At 45.5% G+C, this 24309-nt stretch overlaps 1 protein-coding gene across 4 annotated transcripts; it reads left to right on the top strand.

Annotated features, from left to right (window-relative positions):
- The first annotated feature begins 5268 nt into the window (after positions 1-5268).
- On the top strand, positions 5269-23081 carry TPRA1 (transmembrane protein adipocyte associated 1). 4 transcript variants are annotated; one of them, XM_083869537.1, is made up of 11 exons: positions 5269-5331; positions 9488-9690; positions 9855-9987; positions 12808-12894; positions 14518-14590; positions 15563-15642; positions 16737-16847; positions 17243-17303; positions 18326-18428; positions 19038-19118; positions 20201-23081. In XM_083869537.1, the coding sequence occupies exons 2-11, from the start codon at positions 9500-9502 to the stop codon at positions 20433-20435; spliced, it is 1155 nt and encodes a 384-aa protein (XP_083725663.1). In that variant the 5' UTR covers positions 5269-5331; positions 9488-9499; the 3' UTR covers positions 20436-23081. The 4 variants fall into 4 exon arrangements, with proteins under 4 accessions (XP_083725663.1, XP_083725665.1, XP_083725664.1 ...); XM_083869539.1 differs by lacking the exon at positions 5269-5331 and adding an exon at positions 5339-5499; XM_083869538.1 differs by lacking the exon at positions 5269-5331 and adding an exon at positions 5808-5845.
- The last annotated feature ends 1228 nt before the right edge of the window (positions 23082-24309 follow it).

The following is a 24309-nucleotide window of genomic DNA, read 5'->3' on the forward strand; positions in this document are numbered from 1 at the left end:
GCCCCGCCAGCGGCCCGCGCGAAAAACAGCCCACGTGGTCACAAAAGCGCGCGAAACCTCATGAATAATGGATATGGATGGCCCCGCCTCTTATGAATATGCATGAGCGGGGGGCGGGGCCTGGAGCGGGCGGGACTCTCCCCCTCGGCCAAGAGGGCCCGGGCGGCTGGTGGGCGGCGCTGGAAAACTTGGGCAAACATTTCCCTCTGGGCTCGAGGGATCTCCTCCTCCTCCCGGGAACCCGAGTCGCGGGAGAGATCCCGCTGTGAATCCCCGTCCATGGTCACGGCTGCTTCTTCAGCAGCAAAAATCAAGCCTGGCTTTCTCGGGGTTTTAATCTGGTTGTTTCTCACCCGAGATTCCAAAGCTGGCTGGTGGTTCGTGTGGGCACAAACGGAGTGATTTTCCCTCTTGACCTCTGAAGGATTTAGGGTCTGCTGTCTGACTCTGTGTCACTGTATCTGTGCTGAGCTCGGTGCTCGGCGCGAGAATGATGAGGAGACTCAAGGTCTTGGTTTTCTGGTTTCTCGTGTTGTTTATTAGTTCTTATATTACAATTCTCTCTGTCCAGCTAAGATGTTCACAGCAGCCTGGACACGAGGTGAGTCCCCTGTGTGATGGGAGGTCGCTACCTCTTATACAGATAACTACGTACCCATTGTTTACAATTCTGTGCCAATGTCTATCACCTGTACTAACAGGGTCATTTCTACTCTGATCCAATCCACCGAAACTACTCTGTGCCCACGTCACTGCAGAAGATGGATGCCAAGGGAGAAGAAGAACCCAGGGCACCGCCCTAAAAATCTCCATCGTCCCTTTGCATCTACATTCTAAAAATCCAAAACTACAAAATCTTCTGCACAGTGATAACTACACTACTCTCAGTAACACCTTTGTGACTTGCAGTTCTTCTCTCTGATGGATGTTTTTCTCATGGACCAAAATCAAAGACTGTGTCTTCCTGGGCTCTGTGCCAGGCAAACCCCCCTGCAGAGACCCCAGACCCTCTTTCTCGGGTCCCAGGCCTCTCTACCGAGGTCTGTGACTTCCCAGGGTGCCCAGAGGGATGCCCTGGACTCCAACAGGCTTGACCGGGTTTGCCACTGCCCCAATTAAATCATCTTTCATGATTCTCACTGAAACTGCAAGAGGTGGGAAGGAGGTTCTGGCATTTTGTGAGGTTTTTTTGGTGTGGGGATTTTGTTTGTTTTGTTTTTAATGTGAAAAAATGTATGTGCTGAAAGTAATGGGGGGCTGATCAGAGGCGTTCTGGAGAACAGACTCGTCTGTCCCTCCAGCTGTTCAGTGCAGCAAGAAAATGCCATTTGTGAGAGGAACTGAAGAGCACCTGTCCCATAGAGGCTGGAAGGGGAATTTAGGGATACAAACAAGCAACGGGCTGATGTTTGGCAAGGAGGTGGAATGCTTCCTTCCAGGCCACAGGGTCTTGCATAACAGCAGGTAGTTTGGATTTTGGAGATCTGCATTCTCTGAAGGGTTTCTGACCACTATGTAGTATCAGGCTATTTCTGCTCTTGGCTGGACTTGGGTGTGAGACAATGACCTTGAAACAGGAGACACCAGAAGCAAAAGTGACTGAAGAGGCAGCTGACAATCTGAAACGAATCTTCAGGAGACCAGATGGATGATTCAGGCTGGTACTAATATAGCAAAGCAGGAGCATCATGATATAAATAGGAGAGTGGCTCAGCCTATTCTCTGGGACACATGACAGGGAGCTGGCTGGTGCTTGGAGTGAAACAGAGACAGGGAAACCCCCAAGATGCCCCCACTTGTAGGTTTCTGGAGACCACCATGGGCTTGATGATCTTAGAGGTCACAGAATCACAAAGGTTGGAACCATGGGAAGGTTCAGAACCATAAAGGTTGGAAAAGATCCTCAAGGCCACAGAGTCCGACCATTAACCCAGCCCTGCCAAGTCTACCACTAAAACAGATCTCTAAGCACCACATCACCGTGGCTTTGGGACACTTCCAGGGATGGTGAATCCACCACCTCCTTGGGAAGCCTGTTCAATGCTTGAGCACCCTTCCAATGAAGAATTCTTTCGAAATGTCCCGTCTTTTCCAGCCCAAATGATTCTATGGCTTAAGGGAAGGCAGCCCAGGACCTGGCTAAGGTGGTGTTGCCTGACAAGGCCCAGATGATACACTGTGATGAGCCAGTGTCACCACAGGGTGCCACTGTCTCTCCAGGCACTGGACAGCTGGATGGACAGACAGATTTTCTGTTTGTCCTTCTTGGAAGGCCACACACCATGTCCATGTTTTCACTGCTAACTTTGAGTGTCACCTACAAGTGGTCCTATGCTTGAGCTGGGATGCTTTGTCTCTTTGACAAGAGCTGAGCTTGGGCAGCTAAAACCACCCCTAAAATCAGGCTGCTGCCGTGCATAGAACAGGGCTCCTTCTACACTAGAGACATGGACTGGGTATGTGAGAGGGCTGACATTGCAGATGGGGCCCAGGTGCTCACTGGGGTGACCTCACCTGAGCACCAAACTCCTGAATATCCAACCATACCAGTAGGATTTTGCAGACTTATGACTTCTTGCAGCACAGGAAGAGTCCTAGGGACTGAATTGCCCTTGAAAAAAAAGGGCAAAGACAGAGGACTGCAGTCTGGGTGATGGCCTGTGGTGCAATTTATGGCCAATACTAGAAATCAATAGGTTGGTAGACCAGCTCTGAAATAAGACAGTCACATCTGTCCCTCCAGTTGCTCAGCACCTGATCAGCAAAGCATTTTCAGATGAGAAGTAATATCCTGTTCAGTAGACTGATCTAATAAAAGTTGGAAGAGTATTTGAAGGATGGAAGGAGGTGTGCAGTTAAGGGCATGGAGCAGCTCTTGGAGGTGGGAAGAGGAGAGTTATGTTTGCACACACCATTTGGGGGCTGATAGGCAAGGCTGGTTAATTCAAAGGAACCTTAAGTGTGGATCCCTCACCTCCTGTTTCACACAAGCAGTGAGGAAGGCAGGAGCTTGCGGTAATGCCATCCCTACACCTCTAGCAGGTGCTTCCAAATAGGGAAAGAGTTTCACTTTACCTTTTGACACATTAAGAAGTAAGCTGGAAAGTTCTGTGGATTTCTCCTTGTAATTGGCTCAGAGCCAGCCCAGAAGTGTAGATTGGACCCTGGAAATGTAACTCAGACTCTTGTTACACTCATTGGGCCAAGGGCCAAACGGCCCACCTAAGCTGTTAAGTACTAAAGAGAGAGAACAAAGGAACTCCACGCTTTTTGCTTTTCGAGGTGCTGTAGCAAGCAAGGAGTTTGTCTCTGTGCTGTTCTTGGCTTTGTTGTTTTGCTTTTTGTATTATTTTCCATCTTTATTAAAACCCGTTTGATTTTTCAAGGCACTCTCGATCAACTGTCTTGCTCCTTATTATAACCACGTTCTGCCAGGCTGGCCCTCAGAATGTGGGTCTAACCCACAGGAGCTAAAGGGTCACAGTCCTTGCAGTGGCACCCAGCAGTCTCCTGACCATGAAACAGCTTTTGGATCTGGTGTCCCAAATACTGGGCTCTAGCCTCAAACTGAATCAGATGGGAAGAGCAAGTGGATTGGAAAGCAAAATCTCTCCTGACAGAGTTATGTGGGAGGTGACACACTCAACTAGTCAGTGCCTGAGGCTACAAGTGAGAAGACACGGATTTTACTTGTCTGTTACCAAGGCACTTTTTAGGCAGAAACACTCCGCCTCTCTTTAAACAGAAGTGTCCCTTCTGTAACTCAGAGATCTTGGTGTCAGCCAAGCCTTTGAGCTTGGATTCATAAATGGAACGTGTCAGAGTATTGCACCATATCATTAACCTGAACAACAGTGTGAGATGAGACAAGGTAAGGACTGGCTTCTCCAGATGTCATTCCGAAGGCATGACACCAGGATGAAAACCTGTTTCAACCCAGTGGAAAACCAGAGGACCAGAGCTGAGGCACGCAAGTCTCCTGGCACAAGCCCTTTATCAGGCGTGCTGAGGTGTAGCTGTTAATTTTGACCTGAGAAGAGGATGGAGCAGATTTAAGCAGAGGAAGATCTATGTGTGAGGAGGGCTCAGAACGCCCTGTGTGTGTGGTGTTTGCTAGAGCAGAATGTGAGAACTCGACCAGCGTAGGGGTCTTGTAAAGAGGCCTGTGCTCTGTACAGCAAACTGCAGCTTAGCAAAAGCCCTGCATTCCTGCAGGAGCAAACCCTGCAGCTACAGGTGAACCACAGGTGGAAAACCGTGCCAGAATGTATCCTCCAGTCCTTGCAATGACTCAGATAACAAACATTCGCCTTGAAATGATTTATTAAAAAACTATGGCTATTGATCTAACACCAATATCCAACTATGATGGATAAATTTAAACTAACAGTTTAAATTTAGAAAGTGTATGTTTATTACGGCGCCGGGCAGCGTGCGGGATCGCTCCCAAATACACACGCGCCATTTACAGATGATCACGGGGTCTTTTTATGTACAGGAGTATTGAATACCCAAAACACGAAAGCATATTCATAACTCTGGTACATCCCATTCCCTGCTTCCTATGGTAATTAGCCAAAAAGCCATCAAGCATGCGTAGTTTGTTCTTTAAAATGGGTCGGTGGTCTTTTTTATGGGGTGGAGTCCCAAAATGATGAAGTAAGATGGGTCTTCCTCTCTTTGACTTTTTAACCTTTAGTGTTACGTGACAGCTGAATCCTGTTTTTTCCAGGACTGTTTGGTTTATGATTGTATTGTATTCATGGGATCTATTGATTATTCAGGATGCAAAAGCCTAGTTTGACAGCTTCCCTGATTTATCAGTTCCTTCAGTCTGGCTTCTGTAAGCAAAAGGGGAGTCCTAGCTACATTATCTCAGCACTATCTCTTTTGACTACAGTCTTTAATTCTTCTAAATCAATGCCTCAGAAACTTCCCTGTCAGTCAGCTCTTACTGCTGAGAAAAACCTGCTGGTGCCTAGCTGGTTATTTCCTTTAATTTCCTAAATAAATCTTGGCTCATTTGTCACAGTCACTTCCTTGTTTACTATACCGAGCGTCTCTTTTGTCTGCCTGGTACTTGCACCTCCAAATCCTGCTAATTATTGATCGCGTTTCCCTTTAGGAGCTGTTTTGTCCGAGCTACGCCGAGTTTCGCCAGCCAGCTTTAAACTCTCCTTAAAAGCCAAAGTCACAGACTGTTAATCATTCTCCCCTGCAGGAAGTTACCATTGGATCTCCCTCAATGATTAACTGCCCTGCCCTGCATCCACAGGCCGTACAGGATTCCTGCGGAGGGATCTGTCCCGTTTACCCCGGAGGCGTGTGACGGTGGGTGCGGGATCGCAGAGCGCTCCTCGTTGGGTGGGATGTTCGGGCTGTAAAGGACAGAGCCTGCCCTGCACGGGCAGCCCCGAGACTCCGGACCCGCACAGCTCCGGGGTCACCTCCCCGGCCGTCCCCACCCTCCCCGCTCCGCGCTGCGCTGCCGAACCACAGGTGGGTGCGGGGGGACGAGGCGCCTTTAAAGGGCGGCGGACCCGCCCCTTTAGTCCCGCCTCCAGCCCCTTTCTATTGGCTCGCTCCGCTGCTCCTTTTGGGTCCTTTGACATAACCCACTCTCTGATTGGTCCAGCCGCGAACCTTTCGGGGACCGTCGCTCAATAGCGCTCTTGGGGTCGGCCGACAAGCCCTGGCTGTGGCGGTTGCGTCTCCGCTTTGGCTGCGCGGCGCTGGGCTCGGGCCTGTCTTCAGCGACGCTCCCCGGCTGAGGGGAGCGGCAGGGCCGGGGCTGGGATGGCGGGGCCGGGACCCCGGGACTGAGCGGCGGCGGCGGCGGGGCTGGGTACGGACGAGGCCCGGGGGTTACGAGCGGAGCGGGGGTAATTGGGGAGGGACGGACACTGCGGCCCCTCAGAGCGGGGCGGCAGGGCCGTGCTGCGCGGGAGCCGCGGGCCTCCGAGGGCCTCCTAGTCCAGCCCGGGAGCCCCATGGCCGGAGCCTGCGGGGCACCTCGGGCCGGCCGGAGGGTGGGTTGGAACCGCAGCGAGTCTCCTGTTGTGCTGCTTTAGCAGCCTGTGAAACAGGCGGCGCATCCTCGCCCGCCTGGAACCAAGTGACCACGTACTGCTGCTTCTGTTGGGTGTTGTGCCCCCGCCTTCCACAGGAATCAAAACCAAAACAGAAAAAACCCCGGGACATGTATTTCTTAAATCCACCTCTGGGCCATGGTTCTCTGTCTCTGAGGGTTTGGGCTTATTGTTACTTCTGCTTTCGGTATCTCTCATCGTGTTGTTGTTGTTCTTGTGTAGGTGTTGTTTTGTTTTGTTTATCCCCTCCCTCGTTGCAGTTCCTTTCTTTTTAAGCGTAGTTCAGAAGGAGATGTGAGAGTGAAGCTGGAAGGGAGCACCTCAGTCACTGAGAGAAAAATCCGTGTCTTAAATTCTAGGAGTGAAATGAAAAATGTAACTATTGTGACCAAAAAAGAGGGTTGAAGAGACTTATAAAGGAAGAGAACAAAAAAAAAAAAAAAAGCTTCTTTTTCTTCCTTGTCTTGGTGGGGATTTTTTTTTTGTTTGTTTTGTTTGTTTACTTGTTTGATTTTTTTTACTTTTAGTATTGTGGGTTATTTTTAAGCATTTAAGTTACTGAAGTAACAGTTATATTTGAGCAAGGATCTGATCAGTGCAATTTTTATTGCATGAATAGAGTTTTGTAAGAAGATCATGATATGTACTTAAGAGACTTTCTGATGCTATTTGCAGAAAGACAGAAAAGTTTCAATTTTATTTTTTTTACAGCTACAGCTTGTGCAGTGTGTAATTCACCTTTTTGTAGATGGGCTTTGAAAGAACAGAGAATTGCCAGTATGTGAGCTCTGAATTTCACTGAGCTCTGATATTGTTACAGTGCCATGATTCAAGGACCAGTATGCATTGGTGAGATATTTCCCTGAAGAGGCAGCAGAGCCTTTCCCAGGGCTCTGTCACTGCAGCCCAGGAGTCATGCCCATGTTCCTAGTCCAAATGCAGCTTCTCCAGGGCCTGGACTGAGGAATTGGCCTTGACCAAGTCAGCCTGACTTCAGCTGGAGTGTAGAAAAACATGTTATATTGTTTTCTGGTGTACAGAGCTGCCTGCTGGATGAAAAGGGGAGATCACAAGAGCAGCACTGGTTTCTTTTCACGCGGCCCCAGGGTGATTTTACCCCCATGGGCTGGATGAAGCAAGTAGTCCTATGGAGGCAGGGTGTGGTGAGGGAGCTCTTGGATATGCTCAGCTGACTGGACGTATTTAGGCTTAGACGGGGCAAGGCCAGTGTGCTGAAAGGAGTGGCGTTGCTGGGGATGGCAGCCCCTAGTTGGATCCGTTCCATCGGTTCCTGGGCCCGTTGCTGTGTGATTTTTGCTGCTGATTTGGACAGGAGTGGCCCGTTCTCCACATCCTTGCTGCAGGCTTTAGCTATTAGAAAAGCATGACCATCGTGCTGTCTGTCTGATGGCCTTGGCTGACCTCTCTTATCACATTGGATGTTCTGTTGCTCTGCTTTGTGTACACTTTATCTGGGGAGGGAAGAATACAAGTACCAGGCTGTAGTGAGCAGCCGGTCTGAGAGGTGAGCTTGGTTCTGCTTTTGCCCTTTGGAACCTCGTGACTGGAGTTCTGTTACGTGTGGCCAACTCCTCTCCTTATCAGCAGCTGCTGTTGTGTGATAGTGGTTGCTTTTAGCAAAAAATAATGGAGTCTGTTTGCTCTTTTCATAAGAAGTTGTTTTTATATTGTAAATCTCTCACAGCTTTATGCTTGAGTTCTTTTCAGTGCGATAGGCAGATGGAATTATTTGTCCCAGAAGAGCTACTGGAAGTTGTGATGGTTCACAGTTAAGAATGTTATTCTGCCTGTGATGTATGAGGTTCTTCTCTACTTTTCCCCAGCTTTTTAAAAAATCACGTACACATTTTTCTATGTTGGCAAATGTGACTGTTTTTGGCATTACCTCTACTGAGATGTAGTGGTGTTACAGAGGAAGAGAATGGAGCAAAATTTTTAAGAGAAAATCCTTCTTTTAACAATTCAGAGAAGTGAATAGCTGGAGGGAAGAGAAGACACTTCCAGAGATACGTTTGGAAGATGAAGGTTGTTTGCTGGAACCTCTACTTAGAAGTAGGATTTTTTGGCCCAGACTTTTCCATCTTGGTGCAAAGCTGCTCCTTCCAGGTCTGTGTGATTATTTACTGTGTTGCCTCTTGTTTCAGCACAGCATATGGCAGTCATGAAAGAAAATCCCATCTTATGGAGTATCTGTCAGCAAGGATGAATCAAAGGGAGGGTTTGTTGGCTGAGGGTGGGACGATTCCCTTGTCCCGTAGAGAACTTGGGAAGAGTCTCAGCCTCTGAAGAGAAAGAAGAGCCTGTGATGGACAGTCTTAAGCAATTTGTGAATAAGGTACTACTGAACTCTAAAAGCTCAGCAGATGACACAGGGCTGTGCTGATGCTTTCCAGCTTGTGACTCACCCAGAACCTCTAAGGGGAAAATACCTCCTGTGCCCTGTCATGGGGGCTGTCATTTTCACCACGCAAGTCAGGGCTAGAGTCAAACAGGGAGAATTTTTTTGAGATAAATCCTGGATTAGCTATAACACACAGGCTGCTCAAGTGCTGTCCCTGGCAATGTGTATCTTTAAGATGTTGGCTGACAGAGATTTATAATTTTTTTCATCTGTGGGCTGTCTATGATCTCTCTTTCGGGGATTGTCAGGAGAGGTGATTGGACCCTGTGTTTGTATTCAGCTTGTAGCTACTGCAGTACCTTAACAGTCAGGGTTCTACTTTAGGGTGGGAAGAGATTTGCTCAGAAATAGAATTGTTCTGGTGTCTTGCAGAGGGTTAGAAAAAGAATGCCAAATCTTGTTTTTTGCCAGTGTTGGGTTTGAAAGGTAAAGACTGTACAGTCCTTTTAGGTGGGTGTGTGTGAGGCTCTCCCTGCTCTCAGACTTCAGAGCTGGTAACAGCAATGGGGTTTTGGGAGGGACATTCATCTTTGCTTTGCAGTAGTTGAAATCAAATTATTGGCTGTCATTTCTTGATCTTGGGCCCAAGAATGAGTGTCCTGGTAAGGTGGAGGTTTTGTCTCTATTTGATGATGCCATGTATTGCTGCTGAGTCTTGATTTCTTCTAGGAATCTGCCAAAGCTCACAGAGCCACAAAATGTAATCCCAAATAGCGCCATTTGAAGGTGCTTTTTACTCTGATATCAAAGTGTGGTTTTGCACTGACCACCCTAATGGCTGTGTGCACACTTAGGACAGGTGGCATTTCATTGTGTAATACAGTCTTTGACATGATGGTAATTGGCTGTACCATGCAGGAAGCAGTTGTGCAGGGGCTTAATGTCAAGGATTTGTTTTTTCAGCTGTGACTCACAACTGATTTAATATTGCTTTTTTCTCTGCTGTGGTTGTCTTGCTCTGTTTGACCTGGGCCAGAAGGAAGACAGGATGTTCCAGTCCACGGTGTCTGTGATGACATTCTCTGTGTCTGACAACAGCACACTTTCCACCATGCTGGTGACAGCTCTGGATAATGTGACAACTGTCTCCCCGATGACAACGGCCGTGATCAACGACACCAACATCACAGTGCCGCACAAGTGCCTGTTGTTGCTCTATGAAGACATTGGGAAGTCCAGGTGAGTTGGGGGAAATGGGACCACAGCCTGACCCTGGACCAAGGGAAAGAGCTTTCTGTGTTTCTCAGTTTGGTTGAGAAGGGACCAGGGCTTGTGCCTTCCCTTCTAAAGGCTGAAGATCAGGCAAGAACAGGGATAAAACCTGTTTTATTTACTTTTTGCAGAGTCCGCTACTGGGATCTTCTGCTCCTGGTTCCCAATGTGCTTTTCTTTATATTTCTTCTCTGGAAGCTGCCCTCTGCCAGGGCCAAAATCCGGGTCACTTCCAGCCCAATCTTCACTACATTCTACATACTAGTGAGTACCACTCTGTGCCTTTGAACTGATGAGTGTTATTTTTATTACCACTCATGAGCAGTATCACTGAATTAGTGGAGATAGCCTAGACCAGCTATTGCAGGGATAAAATCTGTTTTCTGTTTTCTGAAGGTGTATTATAAGAAGTTGACTTTATATTGCTGATTGAATTCAGGTTTTAATGGGTTCTGGAGCCAGATATGCTGGTCTGCTGGATTTTGTTCTCCTGTGGTGATAAATTTTTTTCCTTTTCCTTTTTTCTTCTTTTGTTGCTTTGCTGTCTTGGAATCTAGTATCTTATGCTTTCTTTGCTCCTTGCAGTAAGTAGCCTGGGACACAAACCCAGCTTTTCACTGAGGTAGTGAAAGGAGAATATTTTGTGTGAAGCTGTTGAAAAGCTTGGTCATCTGCTGGAAAAAATGGTGATGTGGCAGGGTTCTGGTTAGTCTGGGAATGTAGAAACCCAACACTGTTAGTTTCTTTCACATCATGTCAAAGTGGCCCTGACTTGATGATGTTCTTGATTAGTTCTGAAGGTGGAAACAAAATATGCAGTACAGTTACAGTTCACAAACATCTAAGATCTTGGTGTTCTCCTCTCACCAGTCCTGTGATGCCCTGTGATATTGCTTAGAGGACATAATAAATGCAGCTAAGCATCTACCTGAATTTGTTTAAAAATATAATTCAGAAGCTTTTTGATATCCTGGTTTGCCTCAGTATGTAACATAATATGATTGCTCTTCCTCAGTGAGATTAGTACAGGTTGTGGAAGTGAATGTATGTTTGAATTTGGTTAGATGGATGCCTCTTTCTCTGGTCTGTGTACAGGTGCTGGCAGGGCAAAATCCAAGAAGCTCAAAACCAAATCTGACCTAGCAGCCTCACTTGGATCTTTGTTAGGAAGTCTTGTTAGCTCTTTCAGGCCTAGAGTTGAGGTTCTAGGCTTCTGCACAGTTTTGGATAACCAGGTATATATACAAATATTTCAGCCTTTTAAAGGTATTACCATCACTTTCCAGTCTGAATTTAAATCTTCCTGTGTGTTTCCAGTAATTTACGTGGTCAGTTGAGGTTTATGCTAAAGGCTTTGGAAAACAAAACTCTTGATAAACCAAAGGGAGGAAAGTGAACTGACTTTATATGCTGGATGGCAACTGAGTCCCACACAGCTGTTCTCTCACTCCCTCTCACTAGAACAGGGGAGAGAATCAGAAGAATAAAGTGAGAAGACTTGTGGGTTGAGATAAAGACAGTTTAATAAGCCAAAGCAAAAGCTGTGCACACAGAGAAAGCAAAGCAAGGCATTAATTTACCACTTTCCATGGGCAGGAAGGTGTTCAACTGTTTCCAGGAAAGCAGGGCTCCATCACATGTTATGGTTAGTGGGAAAGACAAACACCATTGCTCTGAAAGTCTTTTCCTTCCTTTTGCTTCCTGAGCATGATGCCATATGGGGTATTCCTTGGGCTAACTGGGGTCGACTGTCCCAAGGCAAAAAATTCCTTACATTCTGTGTAAGTGCAGTGCAGCAGTAATGAAAGCATTTGTGTTATCAACAGTTTTCAGCATAAAAATCACAAACACAGCCTCCTACCAGCTACTGTGAAGGGAATTCCCTTTATCCCAGCCAAATCCAGCACACAGTCTTGGAGGAAAATGCTTTAACTCTGTTTCATACTCTTTTCTTGAGTATGTTATTGGGAAATGAGGATGGGAGGGTGTTCTGTGAGGACTTCCTTTAAATTGGCTGTTTGTCATGTCCTAAAGGAATGCTTTCCTGTGGAGTGGTGATTAATGTGGAGTTAAAAGATTGGGAAGAGTCTCTGTCTGCTTAGAGAGGAAACAAAAAGATGTGTTCCTTTCCAGTGAGGTGTTGCAGCTCTAGAACACCAATATATTCAGGGACCCTTCTTTTTTGTCAGTGTGTTATTATGGAGTTTTCCACCCTAGTTGTTTTCTTCTTTCATGCCATTGCTGTCCCTTCTTCCTCTAAGAAAGAGATACTCATCTGTGGGTCACTTACTGGTCATTTCCATTCTGCAGCTACCTTAGAATCAGCTTGGACTCTTGGCTCTCTGATAGGTTTAGCTGTCTCCTACCTTCATCATTAGAATCAGCCTGACATTTAGAGAATTTTATTGGGAAAAATCCACTTTCTTAGAGTGTAACTCTGCACAGTGGAGTGTAGATACATCTAATTGAAGTATTCACTGCATTGTGTGTCTGTGACAGCACAGGGTGACTGAGCCTGGCTGAGCTGTCATGCTTCAATGGTATATGAAGTGAGCTGGAAATCTGGATGTTGCACTGTGCAGCAGGGTAAGATGTTTTAAAGTTGGTGACTGCAGGTGAAGTTTCCTCTGCATTGCTGAGCATTGTCAGCGTGGAGTGTGAGAACCGCAGGGTTAGTTTTGTCACAGTTGTGTAGTGTGGTAGTTGGTATTGAGTGGTTTCTGTTATCTGATGTGATTGGTTTAGTCAGACATACCAACCATTTGGTTTTGTAATTCAGAGGGATATGTTTTCTTTTTCTCCTCCCCTGCCCCAGTGGAATGAAGGGTGGGAAGACTGTTGTAAAGACTTGGTGAAGAACTCTTCAGAGCTTAATCTGACTGCTGAGGCAGTTGTTCCTTCCTAAATTCTAAGACATTGCTCCTGTCCAACAAGTCTGAGGAATCTTTTTCAAGAAATTAACTCTAGTCTGCCACAGGAAATTCTTAGTACACATTATCAGGCTTGAAAGCTGATCTGAAAATGGTATCCCAAAAGGGTTTCTGATCACTACTGGATTTTGACATGAGCTCACTGTTTTTGCAGGTATTCGTGGTGGCTTTAGTTGGCATTGCCCGAGCTGTTGTCTCCATGACTGTGAGTGCCTCTGATGCTGCCATGGTTGCTGACAAGGTAAGTGAAGCACTGACATTAGAAGCTGTGCTTTGTGTACTTCTGATCACAGCAATCTGCTCTGACTTCCCTTATGTGTGTAAAGAAGAATGTGCCTTTTTTTTTGCAGTACTCTTAGCTATGTTTACTATGGAATCCTGTTTTGATAGCTGGATCTAAATCATCACAAGATCCAGGATGGTAAAAACAATGGATTTCCTAAAATAGAACACAAATAGTGGCAGCAGAAGTTTCCTGTTACAGGGATGAATTTATTCTTTTTTGCAAGAGGTGAACATTCAGATACCTTTAGTGGATAGGCAGGACCTGGCGTTTTTTACTCTTGCAGTATTTCAATGGCTCTTCAAAAATGTTGAAGTTTTTGTATTGAGTACAAATAAAATCAACTTCTCTTTTGAGTCTGACACCTGAATGTCCTTGCAACCACTCTGAGCACAGGGTGAACCTTTAGCAAACAGGAAATATGTTTGTACGTGCTGTTCCTTTATAGTAATTTGACTTGTAGCAAAATATTACTTAAAACAAAAAGCTCTGCAGCTCTTGAGCTCTTAGAGAAAGAGGAACCACCTACAGAGTACAGGTCTTTGGGCTTTATTCTTTTGGATGAGTGTGGTTTACTTGCTTTTTCCTTTTAATGGTACTGTCAAAACATTGTGATGAGCTACTGTTGTGAGTGGCTGGATGTTTGTAGCATTTTTTCATTCACCTCTGTCCAGTAGATGTATGTCCAGGACTTGAATAATGAAAAAGAGGTGGAAAGGTGTTTTTTCTTCAGCTCTGGTGTTGCTGCTCAGTGCAGCAATTAGGAAATCATGTAGCAAGACATGATTGCTCTCTGACAATCATGTCTTGCTACATCAAAAAACTCTGATAGTTTTTTCTGTAAACATATCCTATCCTGTCTATTATGTTTCTTTTGTGTTCTCTTATATATATGCACACACACACATTGTGTATTTGCTGGGATTGGAAGTATCTTATCCAATGCCTTTTAAAATATTACATATTTTTAAGAGAGAGTCTTCAGACGTAAAGGGTTAATAAGCTAGAATCTGGGTGCTTATTCTAGGTTTGGCACTGATTTATTGTATGACTCCCTGAAAAATAACCTCACCTGCTTTTTATTGTTTCACCAAATAAAACATGAGATTGCAAACTACAGGCTGGAACGGGGGGTGCTTTTTACTTGCATAGGCTTTAGATTTAAGGACCAGTAACTTTGGAAGAGGGCAGAATACAGAGTTTGTTCAGGCATATCTACTGCTTTAAGAACTGACCTTGTTTAATATTTCACTTTTGAGGCTATCATGGGCTTGTGCTCTTTGGGAGCACAGCAGGAAGAACACATCTGAAACAATTGGCAGATCCTCAACTGGGACAAACCATGGCCACTTCCTCTCTGTAGAGCTGCTATTTGCTCATTTCCACACAACTATCCTGTTCCACAGGCACGAACAGGGCTTGGAACAAGCATGTGATCAGTATCCCTACAAAGCATGAGGAGGGTTTGTGGAAATGACCAGCCATTCAGAGGCTGCCATCCTCTGGAGTTTTGCTTTATTAAGTTGAAACAGCTTCCTGGCTCCTTCTAATCATGTTTGTCTGGTCTCTGTTATCCCTCAGATCCTGTGGGAGATCACAAGATTCTTTCTTCTGGCGATTGAACTGAGTGTGGTGATTCTAGGCCTTGCCTTTGGTATGTGTCAGGAGGTTTTTGAGTACTTTGAATGTTTCCTATTGCCTTTCCTTCCACAGAGGCTGCATTTATAAGTTTAGAGTGATGGTGATTCTATAAAGTGAAGAGGCTATGGAATAAATACAAAGGGCAAATTGTGGAGATTTAGTTAGAAGTGGCTGAAGGCCTGATTATACTTACAGATCTATGGTTTGTGTGATTTAAGGGTTTAGATGTGCTTGGTTTGTTCTGCACTCATATGATGGAGTGTACAGCTTAGGTAAGATTTTTATGCCAAGATCAACAGTCTGATCTTTGCTCGAACCCAATTTTATTTAAGATCGTCCCTTTTGGGGCCCTTCTATCCCCTTCATCCCATCCTCAATTGGTTAATCCATCCTGGCTGCATTCAAATGCTTTATCTGTACCTGCAATTGTAATTCTACTTTTATCAGTTATGCAACTGAAAATGCCTCTCCCTGTGGGTCAGAGGTAGAGGAGAGGGTGGATGTCACTGCTGCATCTGTCAGTGGGACACGTGAGCAGTGTATTTTTCACCTTTTGAAGACTCATTGAATAATTTTGATTGGAAGGAGCATCTGGAAATTGCCTACTTCAGTATATTCCAGTACAGATTTCTCTACCCCAGCCTCCCATCAACTCTTCTCCCTGAGAAACAGCTTTTTTAACATCTCAGTGTACTTGATGCTGGAGTCATTCCTTCTTTTTTTTTCTTTCCTGTAACCCCAGCAGAAGGACTTAGTTGTTTTCTCTTAGTGTGGACAGGAGGAAAGCAAGTTAAAATCTGTTGTTTTGTATGTAGGGTTTTTGACTATGAAAGGCTCAACTCTTCAGACAGGGTTTAGTGTGCTTTAACCTTCCATTGAAGGTCTCTGGAAATACAAGTGTTTTCCTTTATTGGATCTGAAAAGAACTGATTTTGACCAGTGCTGGGATTACATCCTGAGTCACTTCCATACCCCATAATTACAGGTCACCTGGAGAGCAAGTCGAGTGTGAAACGTGTGCTGGCAATCACAACTGTGCTGTCTCTGGCATATTCTGTCACCCAGGTGAGTACATTGAAACAGAAGAATTTGCAAAAGAAGGAGCTTTGCTTGAAGTTAAGCAACTAAATGTGTGACTCCTATCTGAAAGTGGCAGCTTTGCTCTTTGGATGAGGTTTTGGAGGAAGACTGAATGCATGTGGCAGTATATAAGCAGATAGTATCTGCTTGTCTTGTTTACTGCATAAATAGCTCAGATAAGGTGAAGAAATAAGATGATGTTGGAGTGGATTGTGTTGTCTAGTGAATCTTGGAACAGGAGTTAGGTTTTCCACACCTGAGCCACAAGTTCTGGATCTGGCCTCAAGGGCCATGAAAATCATGTGCTTGCCTAGTAAGGGCACTGGAGTGCCCTTGTCTGCTGAGTCTTTCAGGGCTGAGAGCTCTTGCTTCTCTTCAGACTAGCAGCTGGCTTCCTGGCTCAGTTTATTAGGCATGTCTTCATGTCACTGAACAATGCAATCTGTGTCTGGGTTTATTCTCCTCAGCATTTCAGTGGTCAGCCTTTGTCTCCTTACTCAGGGCAGCGCCAGAATAACACATAGAGCTTTGTTCTGGGACCAGGCTCTTGGCTGCAGGGGCAGTGAACTGATAATTACCCCACATTATAAAACTGGAGGAGCCTCATAAAATATCAGGTGTTGGAGCTGTATTTGGGTTCCTAGTGCTTACAAGCACTTTTCTCTCCACTGTCTGTATGGGTGGCTCCTAAACAAGATGGCGTCCTTTCCCAAACTGAGTATATCCTGGATGTTTCAGCAGAAAGGTCTACTTTAAAGATGGAGAAAAAGCTCTAGGTCTAGACAAATAAGTGCTTGCATCCTGTGTCCACCTCAGTCTCTCTTCTGTAATGTCACTGATGCCAGTTTTCTTCAGATGTAGATTCCTGCCACTCTTTTTCTCCTCGCTTCTTGTCTTCAGTTTCTTCCTCTTCTGTGTGAGTGTAACTTGGTCTAAGCAGGACGGGGCTTGGTTGGGTCGGGGAGGAGCAGGCCAGCTGCTTTCTGAACTTCTTTAAGCATAGTGTCCATGGTCCAAATATGCATTTCAGTGAGGATACTGCTTGTAACAGAATCAAGTTGGTGCTACTTCTCTCCTAGGGCACCCTGGAAATCCTGTACCCTGATGCCCACCTCTCAGCAGAAGACTTCAATATCTATGGCCATGGAGGGAGGCACTTTTGGCTTGCCAGCTCCTGTTTCTTCTTCCTAGTGAGTACTGGGAATGTTATGCACTCTGATAGCTTTTGTATTTTCTAAATGGAGCAAGGAGGATGATTTGAGTACAATAATGCCCTAATCCCCCTCCTGCCTCCTACAGTGTGGCATGTGGTGGGGAAGCTGAAGCAGTAAAGTGCAGTGGTATAAGCTGGGGCAGCTGTATTCCAGCTGAGCTCAGATGTTCTTCCCTCCTGTGTTTCTCAGCTGTTTTATGCTGATGGAGCTGAGTTGTGGGGCTTTCACATCTGGACTGTGTTGAATATTAAGAGTTTGTGCCTCTGCCCCGAGACATGTAGGGAGTGCATAATACCTCACACCATCCCTGCAAAGATTGTTGTGTTCAGTTGCTGAGCAGCCATGGAACTGTTAGTTCTTTGTCTCAACAGGTCTATTCTTTGGTGGTGATTCTTCCAAAAACTCCTCTGAAAGACCGGATTTCTCTGCCCTGTAGGTAACTGTAGTGTTTTCCATATATAGTATAGATGGGTACAGCATCAAGATAAAGCATAGGTGGGAGTAGAAGGTTCCTGTATGTGTTTGTGGTGCAGATGCATTCCACTCTCAGAGTTTAGATAATATGGCAAAGGACTAGTAACTTACTCCTAGAAAAATTTGTATGTTGTGTGTTTTGGAGAGCAGAAGTAAGAGCACTGCTACTTTCGTAGCTAAACAATTACATTAAGAAAATCAGACCTCCTGCTCAGTTAATGATACAATTATAATGTAAATATATAATCTTCTGAGAGCCTTAAGGAATGGCTTCTTAATAACAGCTTCCTTTGAAATGCACACATGATGTTAAAGTGGGTATTCATTCCCTGGGAAGGGAAGGCTAAGTGGGAGCTGCTCAACACTTTTTATCTGGGGTTTTACTGTATCAAGATGCTTCTGTTTGGTTTTTGTTTTTATCTGAAGCTCTTGAATAGAGAGAAGCTGTTATTGAGGTGTTTGTACTGAGCTCTTCTCTCTTTAACTAGTGTTGACATCCCTGTCTGGGTATCCTGAGGAAGGGGGGTATGTATGTCACATGTCACAGGCATAGGTCCTGATATGCCTGGTGTCCAGCATACCCTGCTGCTCCTGTTGGGGTCTCCTGAGCAGTTTTTTAATCAGTCTTGTTGGAAGAGCACAGCTTCTGGTTCAGCTGGCTTGTCTGTGTTTTTCTTGCATTCAGTTATGTGACTGACGCTGCTTCCAGATGCTTGCAAATTAAATCTTTGCATGTGTTGCTGTAACCTTGCTTTCAAAACCCATCTTGTGTGTGCATATACACATGCAGGAGGGTATGATTTAGTCCATTACACCACCATTAATCCTGCCAACATGGGACAGGAAAATGCAGTCTTAATTCTTCAGCAGTTCTTAGAGACAAGGTGGTGAGAAGCTTCTGTTGGATTTGGCATTTGCATCAAACAGACTTCCACGTGTTTGAGGTTGAGCTTCATGTGTGTCTGTATCTTTCCCCACAGCCAGGAAGAGTTTTTATATTTATGCTGGCATTCTGGCACTGCTGAACCTGTTGCAGGGCTTGGGCAGTGCCCTCCTCTGTGTGGATATCATAGAAGGACTGTGGTATGTACTCTGGGGGAGGAGGTCTGCAGCCCTGGATCTTGTGTTATATTTGAGTGTCCTTCAACACTGCCTCTCCCAAGAAAACAAATCTATGCTGTGTTCCTAAGAAGGAATAAACCTGTTGGTTCTGTTTTGTGCCAAAAGACCTTTAAGTAACCAGGAAACTCCCCAGCGGAGAGGTTGTGGAACTGCGTGTGGTGTAGTTGTCTTGAGGGGGTGAGTGAGAGTAATAGTGTGAATCCACTGATGTCTGGCCATTAGTAGGTAATAAGAGAGGAAATAGTCTGTTTGCTAGAAATATAGAGATGCCCTTATACCTGGAATCTCGTTCTGCAGGGATGTGTCACATCTGAGTCAAAATTGGAAACACTGAGGTTCTGCTCTTGGTCAGACCTTGGTTTTGGTTCCCCCAAGTGTCTAAAAGCAGTGGCACATGTTGATGACAGTTGCTGTTACTTTGCATCAGTTTAATTTTTTTTAGCATGATTTTTCTTGATCTCTGGAGACTTTGGAGGGAAATATGATCATTTGGGAGAATGTGAGTGGTGCTATCCAGCTGTATTGTGCTTGAGTGCTAAATCCCTTCATGTTCCCTTTTGCTGTTGACAGCTGTGTTGATGCTACCACGTTCCTCTACTTCAGCTTCTTTGCACCTCTCATCTACGTGGCATTCCTGAAAGGTTTCTTTGGGTGAGTAGCCAGGAACAGGAGTTTAGACGGGTATATATTGTCATGTAAGTGTTTTGCACGCAGGTTCTCTCAATCTGTACAATAAAGACAGCAACTAGAACACCAGTTAGAGAACCAGTCTTAATTTCTGCCCTTGAAGAATTTCTGTGAACCGGGCTGCTCACTTCTATGCAGGGCTCTTTTGTATGCAGAGCAGAGCTGATGACTGTATTCCTCTCACATTTCAGAGGATCACTTCTTCAGCATCAGCATCCTGTGTAGTACGAAGTTTTTCTGCTGAAGTTGGTAGCTAAGTGCTTAATGAGGAATTGAGTCCTGGGAGCTTAAACGGTCTTCTGGGTGGGTTTGGGGGTAAATTTATAAAAAGGATGTTGAGTTAAATAACTCTTCGGCCGAGGACTCTACCGTGGGCCCAAAAATCACCAGTGAGAAAAGCCCTGGGAAGGTCGATTCTCAGGCCGGGGTCGCCGCCGTGTGGCCACTTGCAGGAAATGCACCTTGGTGGGAAAACGAGTGGTTTAGTGTAGGCTTTAGTATTTGTTGGTCATTAGCAAGAAACATCAGGCTTTAAAATAACTAAGAAGATAAAGTGTTTTTAAAATATAAAAATGTACTTTCGCATCCCTTTGAAATTAAAAGGGAACACTGTCTGGAGTTAAAGATGAAAACTACTTATCCATAAGTGTTTGTATTTTGGTTTTTATGATGTGCACAGGTAGAACTTGAAGTGTACTCCTGTTCTGACTCATTTTGGTATCAGTAGCCAGGCTGCTGTGGAGTTCAGTAGTGTTTGGGTGCTGTTGCCCTCAGTAATTCAAAGCTCCCAATGATGAGAACTCTTTTCCCATAGTAAAGTCAGGATTCTGCCATTTGTATTTCTCTTTAAGTGGCTTAATTCAAAGCTTCATTTAGCATTACTTTATGGCAGTTACTCTGCCACAAATTTCTAGACCAAAAGTTAATTTAAAGAGTATTTAAGGTCTGAATGCACAATTTCTTAATGCTGATGAGTTTCGATTAAGGATAGGTGGCTGTGATACCACATTGGTTAAACATGCTTTTTAAATCTTTTATCACTCCAGGTCTGAACCAAAGATCCTCTTCTCCTACAAATGTCAGGTGGATGAACCTGAGGATGTGGATGTGCACCTACCCCACCCTTATGCTGTTGCCAAGAAGGAAGGAATGGATTCTGGGTTCTACTCAAGCACTCAGATCGACACCACAGCCTACCTGGACGATGTGGCCTCTATGCCGTACCATGTGGGCAGCATCAACAGCATAGACAGTGACCGCTGGAAATCCATCAATGCCTGAGCCAGGGCACCTGGATCTCATGATGCCTCATTCCTTTCTTTCCAAACTCCCTGATACCACAGCTTTTAAGATGTCCACTGGAAATCTGTCCTTGGCTGCCTGCCATGACTTTCCTCTTATCCTTAGGATTTCCAAAGCCTACCATGGAACTAAGTTGGCAGTCCAAACCCTTTTGGAAAGAACACTTTCTGTTTCTACCTAAGAACAATGTAGAGCAGTTCTGTTCATAAACCTTTAAACACTGAACGTTCTTGATCCTCCATGTTCCAGATGTGAATATGACCCAGAAGATAGCCCTGGCTGGCACCTGTTCCTTTTCAGTGACTGAAAGCACTTGTCTTCCACTTAGAAGAATGGTGTTTAGGGATGAGGGTGCTGATTTGACTGCTGTATTGTGTGTATATATATATATAAGGATTTTGGTGGTTGAAACCAAAGATGGTCTTCCTGGGCTTTTTCAAGCAGCATGGCTGCCTGCATTTTGCCATAATGCAATAGCACAGGTGGTGATGGTGTCTGATGAGGGAAGCTGGTCACTGAGGCTCAGTCACAGTTTGAGCTAACACTGATAAAAATTGTGAATTGGAATTGCTAGTGGTTAAAAGGAATGTACTCAGTGTATGGGGAAAAGGAGGTATGAAGAGGAATGAATTGTCTTCCGTGCCCAGGGAGCATTAGGGAAGGCTGGTAGCTCACACCACGGATGTGAAGTGACTGCACAGTAGGGGAATAGAAGGACAGACAGTTCTGCTGTCTAGCTGAGCTGAAACTGTGAACCAGTCTGTGGAGGCTGTAGTACTGTGCATTTAAGCTCACAGGAAAATCTAAGTCACAGCACTGAATCAGTGCTGAGTTTCAGGAGTAAAACCTGTGAGGTAGGTGCATTTTCTATCTGCACCCTGCTTCATGGCTTTGGCAGGGGCTTGGAGAGTGCTGTGAAGGAGGAAGGTGACTCTGCAGATGAAGGCTCCAGAGGCATTCAGGTGCTTGAGGCAGAGCAAAAGTCCATGATGAGTCTGAGCTGTCAGAATTAAGTGACTGGAAACTCAAACACCTTAGGCATGCTAGAGTCATGCTGGCTGGTGTGCTGCAGTGGCAGAAGAGTAGGAGGTGGATGTGTATCTCTGGCTGTGTCCTTCCCTTACATTGCAGTTCAGATCCCCAGACTGCTGCTGGTCTGAGTAAGTTTTATGGCTCGATATGAAAATACTTATGTGCATGTGGGGAGTGGTCCTTCTAAAGACTTTCTGGAACTTATTAACCTCTTCTGTGCTGGAAGAGTGACTTCTGTTGTCTGAGCTGTCTGGCATGCGGTTTCAAGACACGGTGTTCCAATCCAGTGACTGTTCATATAAAGGCTGCATCAGTCTGGTTTTGGGGATATCCTGTGCTTTCCAAGGATGAAGATGTGTATTCCTCTACATTTGGGACTGCTTTTCTACCTGTGTCCTCCAGGTAGGTGGAGATCTGTGATAAGCAGCTTTCCACTTGGGATGGTAGAAAGAGGGAATTTGCAGTGTTTGGGGACTGTGTGAATCTCTTGCCCCAACTTGCTGCTGTTCCTGAGGAATATTGAGGTAAGATTTTGCAAGGTGTAGTGTGAAGGTGTTGGTTTGGATCATTAGCAAGTAGACAATGGTCTGTGCTACCAGGTATTCCCACCACAGGGAAAGAAAACATGGGTAAGAACATGAAGTTCATATTGATTGCCAAAACTATGCAGGCCTTTGCTTATCTTTTTTTGTTAATGAGCAATGCAGCTTCTCTGTCTGCCTGGGGACTTTGCCCTCTAAGTAGCACTGGCACCTTGAAAACAAACAAGTTCCCTCCTATCCCCCTACTCCCCCCACTCCCCTTTTTTAATTTTATTCACTTTTGGAGGAAAAGGCTTCCATCTGTCTGTGTGCCAGAGCTGAGTAGTTTCTTGTAGGTCACAGCCTTTCACATTTCCATTCCATGCAATGACTGCAAGGGCTGGACAAGGAGCTGGCCGAGTCAGCCCTTGCCACATTAGAGAAGTGTTCCATGCTCCTCTGTCACCGCTGTCAGTCAGCGTGAGCCACGCTGCACTGCATGCTGTAAAAGGGATGGATGATGACATGCCTGAATTGCTGTGCTGCTCCTCCTAATGCTGCTTACAACACTGATCCCAAGCTGCTGTTGGTTAGAAAGGGTGGGGGAACCTGCAAAGCTTCCCTGGGCCTTGGACGAAGTCAAGACAGATGAGGATTTCAAAACAGTTGAGAACTAAAGGAGCAACTACTTTTCCATCCCAAGGAGTATTTGTTAACTTTCAACACCCTGACTGAAAGGACTTACCAGCCCTCCTTGGTGATGTGAAGAGCCTTTTGTGAATTTACCTTTTTTACCACCTGAATTCAATGCTGAAGGATCACCTGTGCAGGTTGCCAATGCATCCATCCTGTCCTTTGCTGGCAGAACTCCAGTATTTCTGGAGTGTCCCATGTTCTGCTGCTGAGGAGCTTCTGCACTAGGTCATGGACTGACCTTCCTCCTTTAGTGTATTTATGTATATATAGTGCTTTGGGCCGTCTTTAAAGTGGTTCTTGAGCAGTGTTACGTGTGAGGAGTGGTGAAAAGAGACAAAATATAGAATAAATGTATATTTTTGTTTGTAAAATAAAATTAAGTTTGGCATAAATGGTTGTGCTGTGTTTCTCAAATGAGACATGTTGGGGAGGAAAAATAACTTTAAGATTAAAAAAAAAAATGCAGGATGGCATGGGCACAGGTGTGGTGGCATTTTGTTTGCCTTTGCCTGCTCTCTGTCCTGGATCTTTGCAGGTGATGTCTGCCACCTGCCTGGGATGTGTACACCTGGAAAAGGCCTAGAGAAGGATGACAGGAACAATCACAATTACGGAAAGACTTCTGGAGGAGTAATTATGTGGTTGAGAGCTCACCAGCCTGGAAGGGCAAGGTGCAGGCCTGTAAAACCCTTAGGACAGAAGAGGTGAATAAGGAATATCTGTCCATGGACTGTTTCAGTACAAAAATTGGGTACTGCTAAATGAGGTGAGCAGGTGGCAGGTAAGAAACGAGGAGGAGGCAGGTGAGCATGTTTTGGGAGGGAGCTTCAGCCATCCCTGTGCTCTTGCCTCGCTGGGTGCAGTGTTTCTGGGTGAGACAGCTCATGGTGTGGGATGCAGTTGCCCTTTTGATGAGAGCTCAAGCAATGGAGCAACTCTCCAGCATACAAGGTACTGCACAATTAACAAAAATATTCCCTGCTTCCAGGAATGTGCTCTAGAAGAGGCCTGGATATCCAGGGAAGGTTTAAGGGGTGCAGAGTACTGGATACTCCCTTAATGCTGGCCCAAGCCCCACTCTGAGGTAAAGCTCTGGTTGCCACATTAGCTGCAGTGAGGAATAAGCAGCGTTAAACAGTTAAACTGCTCCCATGCACTACTGAGGAGTAATGTGCTGAGTAGATAAGTAACACATTGATACCAACTGGTCTATATTTCTGGGAATGCGGAAAGCTTGTTTGAGAAAGATTGTTCAAAGCTGTTGTTTCCTTGGTCCATTGGCCTCTGTCTCGCATTATCTCGTTCCTTCGGTTTAGGCTGTGGATCAGCCATGCCTGGCACCGGGGACTGTATCAGCCATGGCCTGACCCATGCAGGACCCATCCGTGTGTGTCAGGGCAGGTGACGGCAGCGTCCGGCTGGAGCAGAGATGAATTCTGCCCCCAGCGCAGCTGCTCTGTCTGACAGCGGTCATCCCGCCTCAACTTGGGAAAACCCCGTGAGCTGGACGTCTACCAGTCGAAGTTGTACGGGTAACTTTGGTGCCCCGATCACTGGCTGCCCTGTGCGCTGGGCGCTGTGGAGGGCGGGCTCACCGGGACAGG

The sequence above is a fragment of the Zosterops lateralis genome, assembly GCF_965231275.1.
Source record: "Zosterops lateralis genome assembly, chromosome: 11".
Lineage (NCBI taxonomy): Eukaryota > Metazoa > Chordata > Aves > Passeriformes > Zosteropidae > Zosterops > Zosterops lateralis.